This window comes from Periophthalmus magnuspinnatus, chromosome 5, assembly GCF_009829125.3.
Source record: "Periophthalmus magnuspinnatus isolate fPerMag1 chromosome 5, fPerMag1.2.pri, whole genome shotgun sequence".
NCBI classification, from domain to species: domain Eukaryota; kingdom Metazoa; phylum Chordata; class Actinopteri; order Gobiiformes; family Gobiidae; genus Periophthalmus; species Periophthalmus magnuspinnatus.
In genome coordinates, this window is record NC_047130.1 from 29,307,464 (window position 1) to 29,320,260 (window position 12,797).

A 12,797-nucleotide genomic window follows, 5' to 3' on the forward strand; every position below is an offset into this window, starting at 1 on the left:
AGCAAAGCACTGAAATTTTATTATTTTATTAACTAAGAGCTGTTAGCTACAAATAAAATGTTAAATCAATCACTCCAAGCAATTCTACAAGGTAATTATATATCGCTATAATTGTGGCAGTATTTTTTACATATTTAAAAGTCAAAATATGCCCAGCAAAGTCCTTAACCGGGTGATGTCTTTGTTAAAAATGTTTTATACATCTGCAGCAGATTTTTACAGTTCAGGCCAAACAAAAGCACCCCATTACAATGTGTAACTGCAGCCTACTTTATTATTCAAAACTGTTTGTCTGAAAACTGATTAACAGAGAAGAGAGTGAGCAAAACATGAAAGCGAAAACTCGTAGCAAGTACCCTGTGTCAATTATGTTTAGTACTACTGCCTCAGACATCCAGTTGGAAAAGATAATAAAAGCACTTATATTAAAACTTCCACTAACCTGTGACATAAGACAACAGAATAAACAAAAAACAAAGCTCAAAAGCAGAAAGGCTGAGAGCATTAACTGAACTAATGCCGTGTACATTCAGGAGAATATGTAGGTGGATGTGTTGTGGTATTTGACATGCTGGGACACTACAATATCAGTGAGATACACATGAGGTAGCTTTTTGATTAAACTGTGGGTTTGGGTGTGCTTTGTAACACAAGGAGACAGCTGTGTACAAAGTGTAATACATGCAAAGACAGATTGTCATTCTTGTCTTTTATTTTGATAGCGTCCAAACTTTTCACTTGTATTGTAAATAGGCCTCAAATTTTACAGTCAAACAATGTGTGATGTATGCACACTTGAGCCTGCATAGTTTATTTTCTTCCCAAAGAATATCTTTTACAACTTGAACACATTCTGTTACAAAATAAAGATACTTTAATCAACAAGCTTGTTAGAAAGTAATAAACAGTTAAAAAAACAAAATCTGTGCAATGGTTTATTCTAGTTTTACCAGAGCTAAAAGCCTTTGTTTTAAGATAAAAAGGAGTCAACAAAAGTAACCTGAAAGTAAAGAGTCCCTGGGTGAGCTTCAAACATTGTACGGAGTGGTTCTCTGGACGTGAGGAGCTGAGTGATTTGAACGTTCGACCTGTGTGCTGATTAGACGTCACTTATGCGCATAATACATTATCCTACAGAGATCAGATCAACATGGACTTAAGATCTCTGCAGAGCCAGCCTTTCCACAGGCCGGCGACTATGTGGCACAGATGAAACTAGGCCTATGACCGAGCATTTTTGGAGAAATTATCAAGTCTGTGAAATCATACATTTTGTCCAATAGGATTAAAGACTATCTTATAAAAGGCTCCATTTATTTTATCCAAACGCACACAGCCACCACAATTTCTCTCCAGAGGTTTTCGGATGTCTCTAATAAAGCGTTTTAAGGTGGGCACAAGTTCCCCATCCTCTGAAGAGGCCTTGAGTGAGGAATTCACTGCAAGTATGACGGCGCCCTCTAGTGAGACGAGTCAGTCATTGACAACAGTCACAGAGCACCTGGACGCACGGCTCAGGGGAGTCCTTTATTTGCTTCAGGTTTCCATGCTCCCTGTGACTGCTTCCTTAGACAAACTCCCACAGGTCAATCCTCCAGAAGATCTTTGTCCAAATCCACAAAGGGCTCATCAATATAGCTGGTAATGGCACAGAGAGAAGTTCTATCGGAGCCCAACAGTACTGACACAGTCTCCTTCCAGTAACTGAAAGGTATACAGGAGCTCTGAAGGGCAAAAATGAAACTGGTTACCTTACGCAATACATAGATCCATGACTTAACACACAATAAGAAACAGATATAATGAATGTTTGGCTCATCCCTCACTGTGAATACTCACTGGTATCCTGCTATTACTTTTGCACACTGAAATAAAATAGAATAAATAAGGACTCACATTCTCCAGGCAGGTGCTGTCTTTGTCTTTGTTGAGGTAGTGGCGCTGCCAAAATCGGAGCAAGTTGTGGAAATTGTTGAGCAAACAGCCCGGGTACTTCTCAGCGTACTCCTTCTCTCGTAGAGCGTTGAGGTAGAAGGGCAGCTTTGCTTTCCTTCGGGCCAGCATCAGTATTACCAAACTGGTGTTTAAACAGCTCACATTCTCCTAAAGGAGGATGTATTGTGCAATAGAGAAGCCCAAAGACATCAGTATACATCAATGATGTGTACAAAATAAAAGACTCATTAGAAATTAAGAGACCTGTGTGAGCGTCTGTACGTTGATGATATTGACAAGTCGGAAAAGGAAGGACAGTCTGTTCTCTACTCTGGCCATGTAGGAGAGCAGGCAGCACTCAGACAACACCTCCACTACTGCAAATAAAGCAAACATCAAAAGCCATAAGTAAAAAGTGCTTAAAATACAAGGTTATAACATCACTCTAAAAATATTCCATGTATTTATTTACCTTTGACATCCTCAGTCTGGCTTTCGAAGCGATCCAACGAAAGCACAATGCAGCGTACTAACATGTTTGAGTCCACCAGGGAACTGTTGATCTGTGTCAGGAAGGTTTGAAACTACACACACACACACATATTCGCAGATTTATAAATGTATACAAATGCATCAAGTCTACAGCATTTACTAGACATGTACATACATACAGTGGCATAAGCAGCCTAAATATAAAAAATATATTAATTATCTAGATTGTGTGTGTGTGTGGGGTGTGTGGGGGTGTGTGTGTGTGTGTGTGTGAGAAAGGAGGAGTAAACTTTACCTTTTCTGGAGTGTTCACATATTTATTAAATCTTTTGAATGCATCAATGTTGAACTTCATGAGCTCTCCAAGCAGATCGAAATAACTTTGTAGGACGTCCCGTGAAGTACAGCCACTGTCTATGATACAGTATAGTATGTGCTGTGGGAACACAACCATATCAAATTAATATCACTGTGCACAGTCAGAAACTTCATTTTTTGGACAGTGACCTACTTGTGCCATTTCATAAAATTTATAATACCGATTGACATTAGCTAAATGCATTGACTCATCTTTAAAGGGAATTCAGGTCCAAATTTGAGGAAAGGTTCAGGCATTACAGGAATTATGAAGGTGCCCCTTAACTGCACATCTCTAAATCTTTCTGATCTGTAAGGCCTGGAACAGCACCACTTATGGACCTTACTGTATATACATCACAATGAAAGTACATTTCTTACAGACTTACCTCTAAAAGTCCTCGTTTCAATAGGAACATTTGGTCTGCATAAGATGTAGCTCCTCTGAGGAAACTTTCTACTGCCCTAGCCTGCCAAAATCTACAGAGTAAATACAAATACCATATCAGTGCAACGTTTATTTATAGAAATTCCTCTTTAGAGTGTGTGCAATCATTCAGACAACCCTAACCTAAAGGATGAATCTGGGGGCTCTCTTTTCATGACGGTAAGCAGACGTGTGAGAAGACCCTTCTTCCCATCACACACCAAGCTTCTGTCAGTGTTCACCAGTGCCTCCACCTCCGGGATGTTGGCCTTCATGGATATGGCACTCAGTTCATTCAGCTCCTGACTGTTCAGCAGGAGATACTTGTTCCTAAAACATAAGCACCATCATGATTTGAACAAGCAAATATACCAATGTTACAGACAAGTTTTAGATGCTCCACTCACTCATGGTGATCACTAAAACTCTGGAGGAGACGCAAAAACTGGATCTTAAAAGAGATTTCCTGCAAGAGAATAATTGGTCTTGTTGGGTCAAAATAATCATACCAAAAATTGAACTCAAAGGCAGAAAATCTTCATACTGGGCTACAGTCGCAGTTTTCATTCTGGCCATGCACCACATGATTTGAAGAAGTGTACTTCCTCCATATCAGCTTGTCAAAGAGATTATTGAGGCCTGGAATGAGCCGAAATTCTGCCAACATCTTGTGAACCTGTACCAAAAAAGATGTGTTACAAGTGAAACTAAGACCGATCAAGGATTCTGTACAGTACCTGATTTCTCTGACGGCCCATAAGGAGGACACACAGCACATAGAGCACTTCCACTTTGTACATAATCTCATGGACAATCTTCATTGACTGTGGCAGGCGATGTCTGAGTGGGCTAGTTGCCAAAGAACTCTCATCCGATGATTCTTTGGGGGGTAACAAAACTACTGGTCAGCACAGTTTGTACAACACAAGAGAATCCACCACATGCAGCTAATGTTACCAGTGCTGCTTTGCTCTGCCTCTTCAGTGGCCATCTGCATAAGGGCATCCAGCACCAGGGCATTGTCCAACCAGGTGTACCAGTCCTCTAGCTCTTGCAGAAAGTTTGCCCCAGTGGCTTCAGATACCTTCCGGGTGGCCAGCTTACAAAGACGCTCAATGAAGCCAGGAATATTAAGCAAGGTGACTTTGAAGGGGAAAAAATGAAGGGAAAAAAATCTTTTATTTACTCATTTATTAGCACCTATTATATAAGAGGAGGAACAACAATAAGGAAGGGATTAGTGGCTAGAGAGTTGGTGATGGTGGTTAATATTATTGTTTGTTTAATGTTGCACCACCACCAAAGCAAGTTCCTAGTTTGTGAATTATGATGAGTGGATACAGTGGGCTAAAAAATATACGTCCTTATCATTACAAAAAATTCCAATGACAATATCTTAAATGTTTTTAGACATAGCTATAGATTTACGTGATTTATCTTGGATTACCTTGGTTAACCTCAGCTCGTGAAGGACTGGCATTGCGTTTCTGCTGAGCGTTTTTAGCCAGAAGTGTGTGTTTGTCATCGTTTCCCACGTCCGGTTCAGAGATGGTGACAGATAAGATGCGGCAGAAGTTTGCCAGCTGCTGTTGGTCAAAGCTTTGGACAAGCCCTGACAAGTTAGGAATGCCCTCCAACTGGATCATCTCCTTAAAAAAATAAATAAATAAACAAAACCTTTTATTCAAAACATGAAGTGAATATGAACAATAACTTTGATTATGGATCACTTTATAAAACTTAATTGAAATGGGTCTGAAAAAGGTTGCATTAAAACTATAGAGGGGAGTTTTGATATAATAGAGGCTCTGATATACCGTACATGCCAATTTCAACTCATGCCAGGAGATTCAATGTCAGGTTTCAAGCAATTTAAGTTAAATAACGCATTTAAAAACATCAATTAACTGACCTTTTTGACTCCTAGAATATCCTCAATTAAAGTAGCAGTCTGAAGGAAAGTCTTTTTATTTGTCATTAAGGTGAACAAAAACAGAACAAAGTCATCCCTTGCTGCCAGGCTCCTTGTGACCCCCTCTGTCTGTAAACGGAGAGATAAAAGTAATGGAAGTGACAAAGTGCACCCACGTACATTTGATACATACTGTTTTTGATCAGTGGATCCAGGGGTAAAATGTAACCAGATACTTACACATATGCAGCAGTTGTAGAGAACACTGAGGCAGTCCTTGACCAAATCATCATTCACTATGGCAACAAAGAGGATAACATAAGCAACTACAAACTGACTTGCATTTCATTAAACAAACTAATTCCGTGGTAATCAATCATACTTTTGGGCTTCTTCTTCTGCATAGTTAGCGTGGGCCTCATTAAGATTTCTACCAACAGCTGAAAAGACAGACACAATGAGTAATCATTCCAATGGTGCAACTGGAACTATCAAAGAACAAACTCACATCAACTCCACCAAAGAGATCAAAGGTGTAAGTGTTGGGGAAGGTGGATTCCTGAGCAGTCTTTCTATCCTCAGTGACAAAAGACATGGCCTCCATGGACAGTTGTGATGATAATACCTGTAAATATCATAGTTTGACAAGTTTCATCCAAAAAAGTCTTGTCTACTGCAAGGACAGCACAGAGACAATCTTACCTTAAGGAGACTGTGAGCCTGGGAGAAGTCACTGTTAGGATGGCTGCTCTCGTACAGTTTCTGAAGGAGGGTGGGGATGCCATGCCACTTTGCACGTTTATCCCTCTCCTGAAGCAAGCCTCCCGGGAGCTGCAGCAGATCACAACATAAAGGCAAGGCAAGTTTATTTGTACAGCACAATTCATACACAAGGTAATTCAAAGCTCTTTACAGAATAAGAAAGACACAACACAACACAATACAATACAACAAATCAAAACATAAATAATCACAAATGATCATCATAAAATTAAATATAAAGCATGAGGACCACGAGAACATAGGTGGCCTGCTACTTAATATTGAGGGCCACTGTCCAAGACGAGACAGCCTGTCTGTCCTCACTGACAATATTGTTGGTTTCAGTTTTGTTCTGTGATAATGCAATACCCAAAATATAGTGAGAATCATTTGAAGTAGGCAGAGAGAGACCATTAACCACTTACAAGGGACACCTCTTAGACCTATGTGATTTTAAACTGTAGAATAGTTGTAATTCCTTTGAAAATTGATCTTATACATGATTGCATTGTTTTATGGCCACCATCAGTGTCCAGGGGAGTAGCGTTAAGCCTGTCAAATACTTGAACAGGTTTTAGAAATATCTATAACACATACAATCAATACAATTACAAAGTAGCGTTAGTAAATACAAAGCAGCAAAACGTGGAGGTGGTGACAGCTGTTACGGCGCATCCATTTAAGGAAACCATACTATTGTGGTTAGGATGTCGTTACGTAATGTCCTGAGCTATTCTGGCTCTCCAAATCAAACTAACAAACGTGTCCATTTCGACAACATCAAGGAGTAAAAGTACTTTAGTATAATCCTCATCGTTTAAATAAAAGTGTCACGGAGCTGGTTTGGTTTCTTGGTTGCCCTGGGAAACAGCTTTGGCAGGATTTTTATGGCTCGGCTAACTTGGCCTGTGCTAAAGCTAAGCTAACGCTGCTAACAACAAAAGAGCCTCTGGAAACGGAGCTTATGGAGGACGCGGACAGTTTGACATGTCAGTTAAAAAATCTATGCTCTTTCAACTCACAGCGATATATGTTTACAGCACATATACAGTAAAAACACACTGTTCTTAGCGTTAGCCCGTAAACACCGAGGTGAAATGTGTCCGTACAGCGTCTTCATGATCAGAGCTAAAGGCGCAAGTCCCTGCTTCACATCGACCAACTTTACACTGTGTTTCTGTTCAAACATGAGCTCACCTGCGTCCCTCGGCTGAATCCCCGGCCACTAACTTTACTGATCGTGAACTTTGTGACAATATTGCCCTGACAACGTCTTCTTTTTGCTCCAGTAAAAGGGGACTCGGACCCCTGAAGCGTCGCCATTATTTCTTCTTCCTGAACTGGACCGTTCACAGAAACAGCACAGGCGCAACAAAAAGGGCCAATGGCGCCCTCTGCCGGTCAACGCGTGCACTGTCAATATTCAAGCACAGGCGCGACAAAAAGGGCCAATAGCGCCCTCTGCCGGTCAACAGGTGTACTATAAGGGATGTGTCACTAAGGTGCACTTACACTGTTAAAGGTGCACTATACACTTTTAAAGATGCACTATACACCGTTAAAGGTGCAATACACTGTTAAAGGTGCACCATATACACTATTAAAGCTGCACCCTACACCCTGGGCACACAACATTACATCACATGTAAGTAAGACAAGCAAGTGATGCCTGCAGGCCCAGTTACAGGTCAGGTAGGATTTTGAAACTGGGTAGTAGATAAGCAGGCTTCATTCTGAAAAGGACTAAAGTACAGTAGGCCTACTCATCTCTAGGTCCTTAGACTACATGCAAATGAAATTAGGCCTATTGTTATTCAGGCCCACAGCGTGTCCTCTGTTTAGTTTAGCCTATTTTAAATTTGGGCTATATCTGAATGCCAAACCTATTCCTGCAGTCACATTTTCACTTTAAGACTTTTCACTTACATGGAGCTCTTAAATGCACTGGGTTTCATAGACACAATGAGCTGATGATCTTTACATAAAACCTCTATTAGTATCTGCCCATATTTAATCCAACCTCTGTTACATATTTTTTTATTCAGTTCAAATGTCAGTTATACCAGAATTATGGAAACGGCACATGTTTTACCTTTACATAAAGGTAGGACAACTAAAAATGTAAATAACATTCAGTCAATATCTTAATTACCTTGTCTTGCAAAGGCTTTAGAAAAATGAGTTGCAAATCAAGTTACAATTTATTTTAAATAAATGCTCCATTTTGAATGGACTGTATTTTGCCCTTTCAGAAAAGGGCACAGGACTGTCACTGCAACCACAAAAGTTTTAAATAACATTTCCACCGCCCTTGATGATAAACAAGGTTGTGTAACACTGTTTGCTACATGTAATTAGTTTTAAAATGATCTTTCAAACAGAGCCCAGGCCATAGTAGCCGATGGGTTTAAATCAAATTTACAAAGGAAATTTTCCTATATTTATTATATTGTTTTTTTATTATATTGTTTTTTTTTATTATATTGTTGCTGCACTTTAAGAGAAAGCCTCATACATTTATATGCAGATGATACTGTTTTGTTTGTAAGTGCTCTCCCTGTTGATCAGGTGATTTTAAAAGTGCAGAAAGATTTTAATAAAATCCAAAATTCCGTTAAAAATCTAAAATGTCATTGAATGTAAAGAGAAAAAACTCAGTATAGGATTTTTTAAAGCAAAATCTCATGACTATCTATGTCTAAAAACTGGTCATACTAGAACTGAAATGAAGAGAAAAGCTTTTGGTTATTTTGAAATACACTTCAAGGACATGAAAAACTGGATTCACTGGTGCCACAAATGCACTTTGATAATGTGGTGGTAAACATTTATAATCACACCTGCTGCTGTTTATAATATTTTAAATGGACATGTAGTTATTTCTTTAGTTTGTGTAGTTTGTATTTTTCTGTATTTTACCAGGGCAGCATCTGAGTGTTCTTTTTTACCTCTCGCTGTATAAATAAGGATAAATGATACCAAACTATTTGACCAAACAAAATGGTGGTTTCATATGTTACGCAACTCGACAAGACATTTATAAAGTCCAGTTTATTACATGGACAAGGCTATAGACACAAAACACAAAGTCTAATAAATAAAAGCAATAAGATTAACATAAACAACATTTCAGATATTTTCTCATACATTCTGTTCTGATCCACAGAGATTTTATTGATGCTGTGACTTGCAGACTCAGCTTTGACCAATGTAGTGTGGCAGGTATTTGTTGCTCTTCCTCATACAGTCTATTCGAGGGTGAAGACACTGTGTCCTTTAGGTGAGACAGGGCAGGACTGTCTTTATGTCCCTCTCTCAAGTGTCCCAGCTGAGGTCACTGTCTTCTGTCATCTGCAGGTATGAGCTGATGGCTTCACGCAGACCTTCACTGACCAGGGAATGACCTGACTCTGTTCTCTTCTGCTGAAATATCACGGACCTGAAACAAAAAAGTACAAACATCAAGATTAGATGAATAAATAAATACTTAAGAATGACAGAAAAGACACTACGCTGCACTATACAACATGTTAAAACAATCCACATCGTGAGGACTATTAGTAGATAATGTATTGTCCTTGTGAGGAAATATGTAATATGAGTAAAACATTTAACAACATGGACTTTCCACACAGACAACATTCAAAAACAGCTTATAACTACAGAAAACAGGCTTAACACCAAACCAAAAGTAAAACCTTGACCTAATTTAACCTTAAAAACCTGGAAGAATTTTATGTAATGTTTACCATCAGACCAGCAGATACAGAAGTGTAAGAACCATAGTTTAGTACAATAGGGCTGTATTGATGAAAGTATTTACCCTAAAAAACTCTATAGCGAACCAGCCTCTCTTACTTTTTGGTTTGAAACAGATTGTAGTCTTGGTTGTCTAAAAAACAAAATCGCTTCACCCTCACCTGCGTATGTTTTTCCAGTTTAGCGTAGGTCTCCTGATGACCACAGGTGCAGGTCTGATGTTTTCCAAACCACCAATATAACAGGGCTTTGTCAGCTTGCAGCACAGTCCATCTGCATTCTCTGCAAAAAGCAACATCCAACGTTAGACATTTATTTTTTTTAAATACATAGTGGAGCTCACAGGCACACACTGTCATCATAATCTGTATTGTGATGTTAGGACAAAGACATTTCTGATGCGTCCTCACCTGTGTAGTGGTTGATGAGGTGCTGCATGGAGGGAAAGGTGAGTCCTGGGGAGATGAACAACCAGCCGTTTGGGAGGTGAGAGATGCGGTAATGCTTCACACTGTCTATGTATGAATAAGGGTCTCTCCTGAGCACAGACAGTGAGTAACAGTCTGCAGAGAGGAGACAAAAGGCAAAGTCATTTTCATTCTAAAGCATCATTCTCCTTTTACGTTTGTCAAATTAGAAATACTGTAGTTCAGAAATACCTAGAGACATGTGACACCTCCATGTGACATATTGCTAATGTCTTATGCTCTTCTCATTTTATTGTATTTGTCTTATGTTTTTGTGTGTGTGTTTGAATCTCTTTCCTTTCCCTGTGTAATCCTGGCTGTGTGACCCCCCACTACGGATTGAAGAACCATTTTCCCACCTGACCAATCCTGAGGCTCACCTGTAGCCGCCAGTCTGTTATTCTGTATGTGTCTCGGTTTGTTTTGTCAGTCACTTGTTTGTTCTTGTTTCTAACTTGTTGTGTGAGACACTTGTTTAGTTTAGTTCTGTGTCACTTGATTCTGTTTGCAGGCTATGTGACTTGTATTTTTTTCCCATGTTATATATCCCTTAGTTTTGTTGATTTTTATAGGCCACGTGACCAGTTTTGTAAGACACAAAATTTGTTATTTGTTAGTTGTGTTATTTTTGGTTTCTTAGCTGAAGTTCTTCTGTTTAAATGTTTTAGTCTGCTTTTGTTATTTTGCCCTTTTACAACCCTGTACATTAAATTACTTCTTTATTTAACTATTAATAACAACAACAACAACAACAACAACAACAACAACAACAACAACAACAACAACAACAACAACAACAATAATAATAATAATAATAATAACAATAATAATAATACTAATACTAATAATAATAATAATAATAACAATAATAATAATAATAATAATAATAATAATGCATTCAAAATCAGAAAGTTAAAAAAATCCATGGAAATATTATTGCTTTGCTTAGAATGTTCCACAGTATGACACTAAACTCATAAATCTTCACAGAGACAAGTAAGTGACACCACCAGGCCAAGTTACAGGTCAGATCTGTAGAGTGGCGACCCCATTCACAATAAAAACACCCGAATAAATGTGAGATAGACGATCCAAGCAAAGCAATAATGTCTCTTTGGTGGCAAGCAGTTGGCAGACCCTCAAAGTTACATAATGCACCTTTAGCACGGCACAGTTTAATCATAATAGTGAATTTAAATGATGTTTTGAGTATAGGTCTTGTATTTGGTGGCATCCTGCTGCTCGGTTACACATAAGTACAATGGGGAACTTGAAAATGTTTCTCATTACAGTTGATTTTTATATGTAGCAGTAACCCCAGAGCCAACTATCCACTCGTCCTCAGTCAATTTGATTTGTAAAGTAAAAAATACCTGTATTTGTCTCTGATTCACGAATTAGAAATGATCCATTTCTGTTTTCTGGGAGCATCAGAAGTTCCACTGCTTTCAACCTACTGACTCGCGTGTATAACCACCTAAAAAAAAAACATAAGCAAGTCAGTAAGGTGAAATCATATTAAAGCATCCCTAGACGGAAAAGTAATGTTCTGCTGATGTCAAGTGAGGAAACCCACTGTATTAACATTTACCAGTGGAGGAGTAATGAAACATAGTTAATGTCAGTGGAGAGAAGAGGCTTGTTTCATGTTTCCTATGTGGAACTCAGGACTTTAAGGTTATGACGGCACATTGTAAACAACCGTGACTCACCTGTGTGTCACTTTGGCCGTGTAGTTTGTGGGTATGTAGCTCTCACGTTCTGTAGTCACTGATTTTACTATCATAAAATCACCATCACTAGGAAAAACAAAATGAAACAAATTACTAACAGGCAAAGACGACACTAGATTTTATCAATGGGAAGTGGAATTAATGAATAGGGGATTATTTAGAATACATACTCTGTTGTGACAGTAAGTCTGTCCCCCATACGCATGGTGAGCTCTGCCTGGCCAATAGATGGGTAGTTGTGAAGGGCCACAATGATGCTGTCCTCAGCAACTGTATAGAAATAACACAATATATGAATATAAACAGAATGTAAAAATACAGAGTCAAACAAATGATTAAAACTTACCACTGGATTCAGACACAGAATGGTTTTCTAAAACAGCCATATGTGAGTGGCATCTGGTGCAACATGTGCCCATCTTTGGCTCCTGCTAATGAAAATGAAAAATAATATGAGATTAAAAGGCTCATTTAGAAGTGTGGCTTTATATCAAAATAGATCATTACACTAAAGAACCTCTGTTATGTCATACATAGAGTGTAACTTATTGAGCTCATCTGATTAGTGTTTAGTTACCAGGTTACAAACAGGAAGCTGCCAAACCAGAACACTTTCCATACACATCCGTGTGACCACATCACAACTGCCTTATTATTTATGCAATTTATGTCAAATTTAAAATGAAATATGTAGAGCTTGTTTGCATAATAAATAATGCTTACATTTACTTAATACCTTATAAAAAGTCAGAACAATGACAATAAATTACATTTGCATTGAAGTCTAAATATGAACATACCTTCAAAGCTTTTTTATGTATTCAGTCCAATGTACTTTGCTTCAAATCCCAAATCCTATGTTTGGAGTGCCACACACAGCTCGTGTCCTTGGTGGCCCTGACAGTGTGAGCTCAGGTTCCTCTGCTGTCCCGCTCAAGTCTCTTCTGTTTGTG

The 12,797-nt window shown here is 38.6% G+C and overlaps 2 protein-coding genes across 3 annotated transcripts; both read right to left on the reverse strand.

The window, feature by feature from the left end:
• Nucleotides 1-694: 694 nt before the first annotated feature.
• On the reverse strand, nt 695-7,264 carry trpc4apa (transient receptor potential cation channel, subfamily C, member 4 associated protein a). The gene is made up of 18 exons (XM_033966731.2): nt 7,083-7,264; nt 5,826-5,954; nt 5,632-5,748; nt 5,506-5,563; nt 5,364-5,419; nt 5,124-5,252; nt 4,659-4,860; nt 4,169-4,354; nt 3,949-4,091; nt 3,756-3,887; nt 3,619-3,677; nt 3,356-3,541; nt 3,174-3,264; nt 2,723-2,863; nt 2,408-2,519; nt 2,200-2,312; nt 1,897-2,103; nt 695-1,724 (listed from the first exon to the last, which is right to left on the reverse strand). Exons 1-18 carry the CDS (start codon nt 7,206-7,208, stop codon nt 1,587-1,589), a joined length of 2,325 nt encoding a protein of 774 aa, XP_033822622.1. The 5' UTR covers nt 7,209-7,264; the 3' UTR covers nt 695-1,586.
• Nucleotides 7,265-8,973: 1,709 nt separating this feature from the next.
• sla2a (Src like adaptor 2a) lies at nt 8,974-12,797 on the reverse strand. Of its 2 annotated transcripts, none has more exons than XM_055221979.1 (8): nt 12,645-12,797; nt 12,191-12,272; nt 12,015-12,114; nt 11,824-11,910; nt 11,485-11,588; nt 10,055-10,207; nt 9,806-9,926; nt 8,974-9,324 (listed from the first exon to the last, which is right to left on the reverse strand). In XM_055221979.1, exons 2-8 carry the CDS (start codon nt 12,261-12,263, stop codon nt 9,201-9,203), a joined length of 762 nt encoding a protein of 253 aa, XP_055077954.1. In that variant the 5' UTR covers nt 12,264-12,272; nt 12,645-12,797; the 3' UTR covers nt 8,974-9,200. The 2 variants fall into 2 exon arrangements, with proteins under 2 accessions (XP_055077954.1, XP_033822642.1); XM_033966751.2 differs by having other exon boundaries at nt 12,191-12,275.